General features: G+C 46.5%; 1 protein-coding gene across 1 annotated transcript; it reads left to right on the top strand.

Annotated features, from left to right (window-relative positions):
• Positions 1-1,878: 1,878 nt before the first annotated feature.
• Positions 1,879-10,569, top strand: UAP1L1 (UDP-N-acetylglucosamine pyrophosphorylase 1 like 1; the record flags this gene model as incomplete). Its single annotated transcript, XM_009579772.1, has 8 exons — positions 1,879-2,083; positions 2,948-3,123; positions 4,229-4,401; positions 5,419-5,612; positions 6,485-6,625; positions 8,212-8,397; positions 9,184-9,250; positions 10,211-10,569. Coding segments are annotated over 8 exons (1,229 nt in total), but the record flags the coding sequence as incomplete, so codon positions are not given.
• Between the last annotated feature and the right edge of the window lie 2,511 nt (positions 10,570-13,080).

The following is a 13,080-nucleotide window of genomic DNA, read 5'->3' as shown; positions in this document are numbered from 1 at the left end:
ATGGAGGGAGCAGGAGGAAACTCTGATGACCCAGCGGCCGCATGTGCTTGGCCCAACCAGGGTTTCCACCAGCCATGCTCACATCTCCAGCTGAGGAGAGGAGGGTGTCAGCGCCCGGCCAGCACCATGGCAGCCGCCCACACGTAACCAGTGGGTTATGGTAGGGGACCCGCTTGGATGGTGGTCGCTGTCTCTTGCTTGAGGGTGTCACAGTGAGGAGGAAGGGAACCCATGAATCCTAGAGGCAAATGGGTCTAGGTCAGGGCCGCGCAGTTAAATTAACAATTTTACTAAACTGGGTCCTTCGTCTTCTGCCCTGCCAGGCCAGCGAGGAGCCGGTGTATCTGCCTTGTGCCACTGTCTGCAGCAGGGAAGGGAAGGCAAACTGCACGAGGCTGGCGTCACCTGCTGCGAGCAATGCTTGCAGGAGTCCAGAAGGTCTGGTGTGTTTGGGACCACCAGCACCGTGCACAAGTCACCTGGCCCTGAAGTCTGGATGGCCCTGAGCCACATCCGTTCTGCAGGCAGCGTTTCTTAATTTCTACCAGGAGAGGGGGACGCGGTTCTTCTGTTTCCCTTTGGTTTGTTTTTATGATCCAGTTTAATGCTGCAGATGGGAATCAGCCCTCGGTTTTATTTCCCAGACGAGGGCAATCAGGAGCGAAACTTTGTGCCGCTGAACCCGGGCAGTGCTAGTGTGCCGCGTGTCCCTGCGGACATGGCCTCATCCCCAGGAGTGTCCCCGTGCCCCTGCATGGCGTTTCCCAGCAGAGCTGGTGTCGCTGGCACAGGCTTTGCAGGGATTGTGGGTCCCTGAGGGGATGCAGTCCAAGTCAGGGATTTTTTTAGTCCCAGATGTGGTTAAAAGTTGGGTGTTTGTCTTCTCCTCGGAGGTTGGGGTGAAGCTCAGGCTGTCCGGGACCGCAGGGAGCAGTGGCAGGCTCGGCGATGTGTGGTAGACTTCTTGCGTTAGGTTGCAAAAGGCTCTGATAGCTACTGTACAGCAGCAGAACTGCTGTGGCTTTTGACTTGGGCAGTCCCAGAGCACACTGCATTCCTGGAGGAACGCAAAGCGTTCCCTAAGGAAAATTCTTTCTCGTGGTTGTCAGTCGTTACTGTGATGCTGGCTTGAGAGAAGGCAGGGAACAAAGACTATGAGTGAGCTGAGTGTTTATTACGTGGTCTGGTTCTTCCCCAAGTTCTGGACTTTCCTGATTTGTCAGGAGAAAGGATATTCTTTTTAATTAGACTGTGGGAGTTGTGGCTTCTGCAGGGTTGGCTGTGTTGTAGTCCTGACTGCAGCTGGGCAGAAGCTGGAGCCCAAGTACAGATAGTTGATTAAGGCAGATTCCAGAAATGCCCATGCTTTACTGAAGATGATGAGACTTCGCTTCTTTGGGATGTAGAAATGGTGGTGATAAGGAACGTCTGAAGGTCTCTAGTCCAACCCCTATTTGGAACAGGACCGTACCCAGCCCTAGGTTAGGTCAGTTATGGCTTTATCAAAGTAAGCCTTGGAAACCTCAAGGGAAGGACATCCCCACCTCTCTGGATATCTTCCAGTGCTGCACCACCTTCCTAGTAAAGAGTTTTTATCTTAATGTCCAGTTTGAACCTCCTAAGCTGCAAGTCATGGCTGTTTCCCGTTGTTACACCAGCTGTTACTTTAGGTGAGGAAACTGCTGCATCAAAGAGGTGATAGGAATTTTTTAGTGTTGTGTGCAGCATCAGATTGCTCTCTGAACTGCCAGGAGTGGGCATTGAAGTGGCAGCTTCTGGCTTCTGCCTGAGCTCTGCAGAAAGGCTCAGGAGCAGAGCATGGGGTGTTGGTTGCTTTTGTGATTCTTATGTTCCCTTGGGCTTCTTTGTCCTGTTCAGGCTTGCATCAGATCTCACAGAACAAGGTGGCAGTGCTGCTCCTGGCTGGAGGACAAGGAACTCGCCTGGGAGTGAGCTATCCCAAGGGCATGTACAATGTAGGGTTGCCCAGTGGCAAGACCTTGTATCAGATCCAAGCAGAAAGAATCCGTAAAGTGGAACAGCTCGCTGGCCAGAGACACCGCTGCAAGTGTGCCATCCCCTGGTAGGTGACCTGGAGCCACAGACCTACTGTGCAGGCGTCTTTGTGTTGCAGTCTTGCCTATGTGTCTTCTAGAAGCACTTTGCTGGGTGCCGTACAGAGACAGTCAGGGGAGAGCCTTTTGTCGGCAGGATTTGCGATGCCAGCAGCTGGAGGAGGGTGCGCAGGATGGGAAGTGGCAGGTCTGTGTCTGCAGACCTGAGGGACCAAGCACTGCCCTTGAATCATAAACCAGTACCCTAACTGCTGTACCATGCTGTCTTTTTCAGGCACACTCCCTGACAACACTATAAACAGCACTTTTCAGTGCCTGTTTCAGGTCCTTCACAAGAGATTTCATCCGTTTGTGCTGTGCTTTCTCAGGTTCCTGCATGGAGGGAGAGACTGCTTAGAGCTCCCTTCCAAGACCCTCGGCCTCCCCTTGCCCGCAATTTCTGCCACAGCAAAAAAAGTCTTCCCCTCGCACTAGTAAATGCTTGTCATGCTCCGCTTTCAGGCCACCTCCTGCTGTCGTCGTTTACAGCTGGCTACTCCTAGCTTTCAAAAGCCTCCAGGCTTCAAAAGAGACTAGCTCTGTGCAAGGTGCAAAATATGAATTCCCTATGGGATGTGGGTGAGAGAGAGGAAGGCACTGCGGCACGCTTCTGGGAATGTTTTCTGCTAAATGTTCTTCGTTACACCATGAAGAGATACCTTTATGACATCACTGCCTGGTCTGAGCCAGGGTTAGGGAAGAGCGCATGCCGCAGGATACTGTAGTGTCTCTTATTTAACACTCTTGGGTTTCCTCCCTTTTGTGTTCCATTTGTAGTTTTGTCTTTTGCTTTTACTGTTCTTGCGCGTTGCTCAGCACCCGTTCCTACCCAGGTACATCATGACAAGTGAGTTCACGCTGGGGCCGACAGAGGAGTTCTTTGTAGAACATGACTACTTCAACCTGGATAGATCCAACGTGGTCATGTTTGAACAGAGGATGCTGCCCGCTGTCACCTTTGATGGGAAGGCCATCCTGGAGGAGAAGGGGAAAATTGCTATGGCTCCAGGTACGCCGCCCTTCACCCTTACATGGTACAGTAATGTAGTATGTGTTGATAATTGCTACTAGCCATCAGCCAGCCTTGGCACACGGAGCAGTCTTTGGAGGTCAATGTTAATGCTTCTGATTAGCATGGGAGGGTTCAGTTAAATGTTTCAGGCTGGTAATCAAGAGTGTAGCCATCTCTGTTTAGTTCTTGCTGGAGATTTGGCCACAGCACATGGTTTTTATCAAAGCCTGGGAGTATTGGCAGGATTAGGAGTGGGGCAGCTGCAGTTTAGGAACAACGTGCATCGACAGGGCTGTGTGTGAGGTCCCTGGTGTGCTGCCTTCCAGGCGTGAAGCTGTTGGGAGCTGTGCTCCCATTCGAGGCTGATAGCTGGAGATGGGTAAAAAAGCAGCAAGAAGATTAACTCTTTCCAAAATGATTGCAATGTCTCACCTAGTAAAGTTCTCCTTTTCTCTTAACCTGGACATCGTAAGAAAAACTCGGTGAAGGCAGCCTGATCAGGACTTTGTTGCAGTGATGCGGTTTTGCAGCTGCAGAATGGTTTTCCTGAGCTGACAGGGGTGTCAAAGGAGGAACCATGAAAGGGTGATCCGTGATGAACAAATGTGCAGGTGTCTTTTGTGCAGCTGCAGTTCAAGCCTTTAAAAAGGCATTGGGAAGTTGTGGGGGGAAGGTAAACAGAGAATAAGGTTTATTTAAAACTCAGCGTAGAGAAAAAGACTAAAATATGCTTTTGCTCTGCGCAAAAGAGAAGAAATGTAACAGGCTTTTCCCACCCTCTGCATAATGTTTTGCCCTTTAGTGTTTTCCCTCTGAGGATCTTCAGGCTTCAGAAAGTCTTGTAATGCTTCTCTGTGAGGCTGATCCCCATGGTCCCACTCTGCAGGTGAGGGAGCTGGTGTGTGGAGGGGAACAGGCTTGCCTGAACTCTGTGGCAGAGCTGGAAATAAAATCTGGTAGCACTGACTCTTGGCTAAAAAACATTCCCTGTTCTGCTGTTAAAGAAAGCTTGTTCAGGACTTTCAACTTTTGCTCTGTTAGCCATAAAAAACCTGCAAAGTCACTAATTAACCAGGGCTTTCTCTTTTCTCTTGCATTATAGATGGCAATGGTGGCTTATACCGTGCTTTGGTGGATAATAAGATCTTGGACGACATGAAGCAGCGTGGAATCCAGTATGTCCATGTATACTGTGTGGACAATATCCTTGTGAAAATGGCAGATCCAGTCTTCATAGGCTTCTGTGTTTCCAAGGGGGCAGACTGTGGTGCAAAGGTGAGGCCGTGCTAATGCTGGGCCATTTTAGCACAGGGAGTTAAGGTCTGATTACGCTTGGAAGCTGCTGGTTAGGGTGAGTTTAGATGAACCGGGGTGTTCAGACTTCTGCTCAACAGCGGCTCGCTCCAAGCAGAGGAGCTGCTTGCTGCCTGCGTTGCATTCAGAATCCCTACCTGTGGGTGTCCTCCTACCCTCTTCCCAGAGTACTGTGGAAAATAAACTTCAGTTACAGCAGGGACTGTAACTGCACAGGAAGCTACAAACTGGAATTGCTTCCTCTTTATGCTCTGCCCTTTCTACAAAGGCACTTGGGCTATCTAGAAGCCGTATTGGACTGGTTGTGTTTTATAAATGCACCTTTAAGTCTAATGGAGGCATTCCTTACACGCCACTGTGGAAGATGGGGAAAGCCAAACCAGCCTGGTTTTGTCACCCTAAAGCAGCAGGTGCCTGAGGAGAGATTTATATTACTTTAATCATTAACACTGTGCGTGCAAACAGGGAGCTGAAGGCTAATAGCTGCAAAAATTTTTCACTTAATGCCAGGTCCCGGTCCTGGCTAAGAAAAGTGCCCCATGGTATGCCGATTTCTTTTAACTGGTTTGTCTTCTGAGCAACTTGCAATTAAGTGGTCGAGTACTGGGTTTTACGCCCAGTTGTTGGGCAAAATGTGCCTCCAGGCTACTCCGTACACCTAGGACTGCCCTGCCCTGCTCACTTAATGCCAGGTCCCGGTCCTGGCTAAGAAAAGTGCCCCATGGTATGCCGATTTCTTTTAACTGGTTTGTCTTCTGAGCAACTTGCAATTAAGTGGTCGAGTACTGGGTTTTACGCCCAGTTGTTGGGCAAAATGTGCCTCCAGGCTATCCGTACACCTAGGACTGCCCTGCCCGTGCTCCTGAGGTGCTGGAGGATCAGTGTGCAACAGTCCTGTAGGATCGTTTGTATGTGGGAGTTGGAATGGTGCTGGGGTTTTCTTCCTCCTTGTCATAGCCCTCTGTCCTGTGGCTGCAGGTGGTGGAGAAGGCCTACCCCACAGAGCCTGTTGGGGTGGTGTGCTGTGTGGATGGGGTCTACCAGGTGGTGGAGTATAGTGAGATCAGCCTGGAGACTGCGCAGCAGCAAAGCCCTGATGGGGGACTGATGTACAGCACTGGCAATATCTGCAACCATTTCTTCACAGTTGAGTTCCTGCAGATGGTGGCCCAGTAAGTTCCAGCAGACGTGCTAGGCAGCTGTGCAGCCCAGCTAAATGCCTCCAAGAATGGGTGTTCCCAGTTCCCATTCTGTTGTTTCAGTTATGGGTACCTCTTGCTCTGCTCTTCACCTCCTCTCTCCTCCAAACTGTTCAAAACAGCTGTGTCCACTTTCTGACAGCCGTAGCGTACTCTTCAGCCCTTACCCAATGAAGAGGTTGCATGCTTTGCTGTAGCTAAATCGACCGAGATATACGAGTCCATGACCTTCCTGGGCCTACAAGGGTGAGCAGCCACGTGGGCCGCAGCGTGGTCAGTGATGTGATACAGCCCCACACTGTATCACTGCTGCAGATGGCAGTGATGCAGCCCCACACTGAGGATTTTCAATGGGAATGTCACCCATGCCATCCCTTGGGGCAACAGAAGTTGGGGGAGAGGGTGAGGCTGGGGGGGGACTCTGCATCTTGGTGTTGAGAGATGGGGATGTGATGCTGGGCATTCAATGAGCAGCCATACGACCTTCCTGAAGAGCTTGATCCACCCTTCTGTGAGGGATCTGCTCTGCTCCATTGTCACCAGGGTCAGATAACAATTTGGGTTACCTTTTTTTATCTCTGCCTGCAATTTCAGCTCGACACTAGGTCCTCCCTCTCCTCTTGCTTTACCCTGTTATGTCCCACTGGTGCAGGGAGTGCCGCTGGCTGGGCTGCTCTGCTCAGTGAAGTGTTTCCTGGATGAGACTTGGATCAATTTGGAGAAAGCAACACCCACAACACCTGAGAGATGACCCAGAGCAGTAATAAGCCATCTGCTTCCCAGAAGTGTACTACTTTTTCAAAGTGGGCATGAAGTAAATGAACTTGTTTCTTGTCCTTTTGCAGAAAATATGAGCCGCAGCTGAGGCATCACGTAGCCATAAAGAAGGTGCCCTACATTGACGAGGAGGGAAATCTGGTAAAACCGCTAAAACCGAACGGGATAAAGCTGGAGAAGTTTGTGTTTGATGTGTTCCAGTTCTCTAAGTTAGTGGCAGACATGATTTTGTTTTTTTCCTCCCTTTCTCAATGTTTGTGTGAATGACTGTAGGTTGTAACAGGCCTTGCCAGGGAGCGTGTGGTTTGTGGGTGGCTTGTTAGAAAGGCTGTTGGATCTACACCAAGTTCCACAACAGTAACGCCGCAGGCTCCGAGAGGTGCGGTCACAGGGTGCTCGGCAGCAGCCAGGCTTGCTCTGACCGTGCTCCCAGAACTGTTTGTTCCACCGAGGATGTGTTGGCTGGCCCGGCCTCTGCCAGCCCTGTGACAGAAAGACAAAAAAGGAAATCCGGTGCAAAGCCAATATTTAATACAAGCCTATGTTGGACTCGCAAAAATCGGGTCTTTCAGGATTGTGGCTTCCATGGCAACTGCAGCTCTGGTTACGTTTTTGGTGCGTGTTATGCCAGGGCTCAGCTCACACCCTTTGCGCTCGGAAAACAGGTTGCTTAAGCACCGTGGGGCCAAGTTACTGTTGCTGTGGGAACTGTCAGTGTTGACTTGCCAAGCTCTAAAACATAGCTGAGAGCGCTGTGCCATAGTGTTAGCACAGTCAGGGGTACTTTGGGTTTACGGAATGTGGGATTTTAATAATTTAGGAATTTAGCGTAAGTGTTCTTATAAAACCTATTTTCTGAGGTCTCGAATTCAGCAAAGATTCTGTTTCAGCCTTAAATAAATGGCAAAAAGAGACCTCAGGCAAACTGAATTATCTTCGTTTGGGGATAGTATTTTTATTTTTGGAGGGTTTACTTTAGGATAGAGAGCTCAATGTTTGAACCGGTCTCCGTTTCCTGACATGCGTAGTATGTCAGGAAGTATCATACCAAAGGCAAAACCAGTGTGATGATGCAGAGTTCTGAGCTTTGAAAGGACTCATTTGCAAGCAGTGATTCCTTGTGCTTTTTTAATAATACTGCAGAACCAGCTTGGCAGCTGCTCTTCACACATGAAATGCAGAAACACACAGATGCTGCTGTGGAATTTTTTAATTTGCATTCCCATTTCTGGTAAACAGCTGTACTTAACAGTCAACTGTGAATCCTCCCATATTGCTTATTCAACCCTGGGAACTGGTGTCCTCAGTTGATCCTTGCCTACGGACTCCCAAGTGGAGTGGCCATTTCTTGGAGCAGGGGTGTGGTGCTCTGAAGTGAGCCGCACAGCTCGGTGCTGTGTCCGAGCTTCAGGCATCGCTGCTCTCTCCATCCTGCCGTGCTCTTAGCTGGGACTTTTTGTCCATGAGCCTTCTAGTGCCTGTAGAGGCTTCTGTGGGATCTCTCCAGAACTTTGCTTTTCCTGTCACCTGTGCACAGCTCTGAGGGGTCGTGAAGCTGCTGTTTTGTTCCCAAGGAGACTGGGCTTCTTGTTGTCTTTTTCTATCATACAGTCCTGGTACTTCTTTGCTCTTCAGATGGGAGGTGGGCTTTCCTTAGCTTGACTGCACTAGGCTGCATACATTGCTGATCCCTAAAATACATATGAGCCTTTCCCCAGGAAAGTTGTTGTTATATCAACAGGCTGAGGGCTAGCTTTGTTTTTCATTATCATTGTTTTCTCCCCTTTGCTGGTAGGAATTTTGTGGCATTTGAAGTTTTGAGAGAAGAGGAGTTCTCACCACTAAAAAATGCAGACACAGCTGACAAAGACACTCCTACCACTGCTCGGCAAGCCCTCCTGGCCCAGCATTACCGCTGGGCTCTCAAGGCTGGGGCCAGATTTCTGGATGAAAATGGTTGCAGGATACCAGAAAAACTCAGGTACGAACCTCTCTGACCTTCTCCGCAGCTTCTCTGCCTGTGGCTGCCCAACCATGCCAGCTAGCTAATGGCATGTACTGTGCTCTACAAAACCAGGCGTTGGTTTGATCACAGGGTGACTCAGCATGATTTTCGTTCAGCTGGTCTTTTCTGAACATGTAGAGTAATGTCTATTACAGCTCCTGCTCCATTAGTGATTGTGAGTGCTCTAGACAGTAATGCATAGTGCTCTCGGCTTTATCTCTGGCAGAGATTCCTGCTTTTGAGGTTGTGAGTTGACTCCTCCTGTAGTAACTCATTAGGCAGGGGCAACATTTTCCATCATTCTAGATTTAGCCAGCCCAAGGAATTGTTATTTGTAGTCCTCACCAGCTTTTCTGAATATGGCCCTAGTGCTTAAAGCCCAGCAAGATTCTTAGGTGGGCTTAAGGATCAGCTATTATAGCAATTACCAATTCAGATACTTCCTGCATCACGGTGAATGGGAAGCTGCTTTTACTCAGTGGGGCTATTACTTCATCAACTCGTAGTTTAATAAAGCCATAAGCTGTTCTTTTTGCTTGAAAAGCCCCTCTATAAAAGCGATCTTCTTGTTTTGATGAGAAATATTTGGGACCTGCTAATCCCCTTTTATTTTCACACTTTGTGTTCGAATAATGTCTGCTGCATGTGAACATAACAAATGTCTTATCCTTCTGGATATCCTGTTCTTGACGATCTTTCGAAGAAGATGCACTGGTTTTTAAGCATAGCAAGAAGTTAATCCTCTTGTGTTCTCTTCTTTAGTCTCTCAGGAACTGAAGATCCTCCGGCTGTGTGTGAGATTTCTCCGTTAGTGTCTTACTTTGGAGAGGTGAGAACAACTATCTATGGAGGTATTTTTAAGAGTGTGCAGGTATGCATCTGATTTCCTTCCAAACACAGGGGATTTCTTTAGCTTAGGCTTGCTGAGAAATGGTAGGATTAAGGGAACTAGGACTTGGGCTCTGTGTTACATTTGTGGTTCCACTGTGGTTTACTCTTCAGCAGTTTGTTCACTCTCTGTAAAATGAGATCTGCAACAAGGCTGCACAGTTTCATTTAGACTCACAAGTACTTTGAGATCTTCTGAATGAAAAGTGCAGAATATTCAAATTACAAAAGCCATGGGGTCGCTGTATTCGGTTGTGTGCTAATTTGTGCCTGTCTCCCACAGTGAGTGAATACTGAATGAGAAGTGTGATATGTGCATTGCCTTTAGAGAAACCACGTCTTAGAACAGATTTCTCAAGTTTGTCCCTCTGAAAATAATTGGTCTTGGGAAAGCTGCTTCCATTTAGTAGTGAGAAGAGGAGCTTCCCTGTGTTGTACAGACAGGGTGAGAAATAGCGGGTTGCAGGAGGATATGTGGGCACTGTGGGGAAGGGCGTTCATAAAACTTTACATCTTTGCTAGGTTTCTGCGTGCAGGTAGCGAACTTATCACAGTCAATGTGTTGTAAGAACAAAATGAAAACAAGGCAATTTAAGTTGACTTTTCTATGTTAGGTTTATTCTAATGTGAGTTAAGGACACACCTTCCCATGCTTGCCCCTCCCCAGGAAGCTTGTTTCTGAGATCCATTGTTTTACGGTTCATTGGTGCTTCTCCTTCGTAAACCCCAGGCTTTTCATCTCGGTCGCTGGGGAAACTGTTGCTGTTGTCTGTCCTTCCCATGACTTTTTAACTTCGGGTAGTCAGTCATTCTTTGAGGACATTACACAGACTTAAAAATAGTGCAGGTAACCAGTCTGATGCATTTACGACCTAATGGTACTATTTTCATACATTCTCAGGGTCTGGAGGCGTACATGAAGAACAAAGACTTCTCTTCTCCCTTTGTACTTGATGAAAGCAAAGGGGAAATGCTACAAAATTCTTGAAAAGGAGAGAGGCCTTTCTGCCTCAAATCAGATATCTGTCTGTCAGATCCATTATAAGAACTGACATTACTCAAATGTCAGTGTGAAGTGCATTATAAAAGAAATTGCTTTGTAGTATCGGATTGATGCCAAATCCTTGCAGCAGTTGTGTTTACACACACGTACGTGCTCACCAGTTCTGTTTGGTAACTTTGAAGGCTATGCCTTTTACCTCAGTCTGTTTTGTAAACTTGGATGTGAATGAAGATTAATACCTTCCGGGTACCAAACAGATTTTATGTTTCTTATTTGCTGTGCATATGAATACGTAAAAGAGCCAGTCAGGGCCTAATAAATCAGCTTTGCATTCAAGAAGATTAAACCTCTTCGGTGCCTTGTTAGGTATCTTGTTTGTGCTGGTGGGGTTGGGTTGGTTGTTTTTGGTTTTGTTTTTAAATTGTGTGCACAGCTGAAGAATCAGTTTGATCCGTCTTTTCCCTAATCCTGTGCTGGTTAGAAGATCCAATTCAGCAATTGCATCCTCTAACCAGATCATACAGAGGAGTCTGCTGTAGGTAGGGATGCTGCTGTGCGTAAGCATTGCTTGAGGTTTGGACTCCAAAGCAGAACAGACTAGTTTGCATATCTAGGCTCACTGGTGCCATTCCAAGAAAATGTAAGTAAATATGCAGTTTAGACTGATTGCTCTTTACAGCTGTAGTGACCTGATTTTTTTAATTAAAAAAAAAGAAAAAGATGATGAGATATTTTTTCACAACAACCCTCTGCTCTTCCTGTCTATAACAAACACTTATTTTACTTTTCATTTTTCTGTTTAATGTATACCATATCCCTGAAAGGGAACTCTTTTAAAGTACCTGAAAGTAGTAAGAGGAACAAATCCTGATGGTAGAATTTAATGTTTAACCAAAACCAAAAAGACTTAATCCCAGCATAACCAGTGTACACAGTAAAACACCAGCCTCTGCTTCTACAGTTTGTGGCTAGGTAGTTTTCCAGCACACTTTCACTTACGAAATAGTTCTTTAGATGCCTTCCTTTTAAATATATTACTAACCGTAATGTAAAGATAAATGTCAGCTAATTAAGGATGCTAATTGCCAGAACATAGGTAGCATGTGAACTCAGCCCTGGCTGAGGGATCCCAGGGTGGCTGCGATCCAGAAATGATTGTTCCTGTTCAGCCTTTGGACGCTGCCCCGGCAAGCTTGTGCCGGGCGGGCACCTGCCTGCTACAGAACGTGTGTGGAACACACCAAAGTCGTTTCACCCTTTGTGAGGATGCTTCAGGTGCACTGCTGGGTGGCCTTTGCTTGAGGAGCACTCTATGCTTTTCCCCTAAATTGGGTGTTAAGGAAGGTGGCAAGGAAGATGCCTCATCTGGAATGTTATTATTTCATGCATCTGCTTCTACTGAGGAATTGCTGATGCTATTTTATTAAGCATAAATCTTTTAAAAAACTTATGTGGCTTTCTGTAATTCCTGATGTGAAGCTGTATTCAGAATGTTGGGGAAGTATAAAAATGGCTTTGAGAGTAAATACAGTTTGTAAGTAGGCTCATGTTTTCCAAAGAAAGCATCTAAATGTCAATGGCAGAGTTTTCAGGTATAAAGTGTTTCTGCCTGCACATAAGTAATGAGTCTTCTGCACATGCAAACCAGCCAATGACAGTTCTGATTACCTCATTTTGCATGTGCAGCCAGTAATTCCCATTTTTAGTATAAATTAAGCATTTGTCCTTGACAGTCAATTCTGTAATCTTTTTCACACAGTGTTTCTAGGGGTCATTGCATTCCTGTCAGTCAAGTTTTTTATCCGAGAACAAATTGTGTTGTATCTTTGTGAGTATTGCTTGCCAATTCAGGCACATGCTCATTTTAAATTGCACTGTGCTATAAAGAAAGGATATTTCTTTTGCTCTTTCTAAAGTGCTTTGTCTTTTGAAACTTTAGTTCCTGTGTGCTTTAATCGTGTGTACACTGAGCTGCTGACATGGCTTTTAGAAGTTGTTTTCAAGGAGAATTAGAATGCTAAATGCCTTGTCTGATGGTTTTTTTTTTTCCTATGACTCCTCACATTTTAAACTGGAACATAGAAAGAATTTTGAGAGAACTTTAAAAAAAAAACCAAACACTGTCCTGTATGTAACAAAGTAATTCTAGTATGCATTATGAAATGAAAAAAGTACCTGAAACAAAGGGAGGTCCTGTAGGACTCCAGAAACTTTTGGACACCTAAGCATTTTTATAATAAAGATGTTTACTGTGATTTCTATGTGTCTGTCTGTGTTTCTTGTTCATGAGGAAAATACTCTTGTTGTCTTTGTCCCTACACATCATGGGTGTTGTCACCACAACTGCAGGACATTGGGACAGTGTCATTGATGGCGTGGCTGGAGGCTGCAGTGCCCACGCTTCAGATGTACAGGGGGATGTGGAACTTGGCAAAGGGTAATTCCTGAGGGGATTTGACATTGTGGGATGTATTTTTTCATCAGAAAACAGAAGACACTGTTCTTGCCTGCAGTCGTGGGTTTGGTTTTTTTTTCCCCCCAAGCTTTTCAACTCTGGTTTACTGAGAGGAGGGTGGTGTGTGTTTTTCTTTTATTTAAAGTAGTTTTGCGTGATCTGGATCTGAGTCAGGCTTTCACAGCTGTTGTGTAGGTAATGAGCACTCACTGTGGTGCAACTTTTGCTTGTCTTCCCATTGACAGGCGCTTTTTAAACAGGGCTCTATTTATAGAACAATCAGTAGGGGAAGTTAGTAATTTTTCACAAATGA

Source organism: Fulmarus glacialis, unplaced genomic scaffold (genome assembly GCF_000690835.1).
Source record: "Fulmarus glacialis isolate BGI_N327 unplaced genomic scaffold, ASM69083v1 scaffold18866, whole genome shotgun sequence".
Classification (NCBI taxonomy): domain Eukaryota; kingdom Metazoa; phylum Chordata; class Aves; order Procellariiformes; family Procellariidae; genus Fulmarus; species Fulmarus glacialis.
Note: the sequence above shows the minus strand (reverse complement) of the source record. Positions and strands in the feature narration are given on the sequence as shown.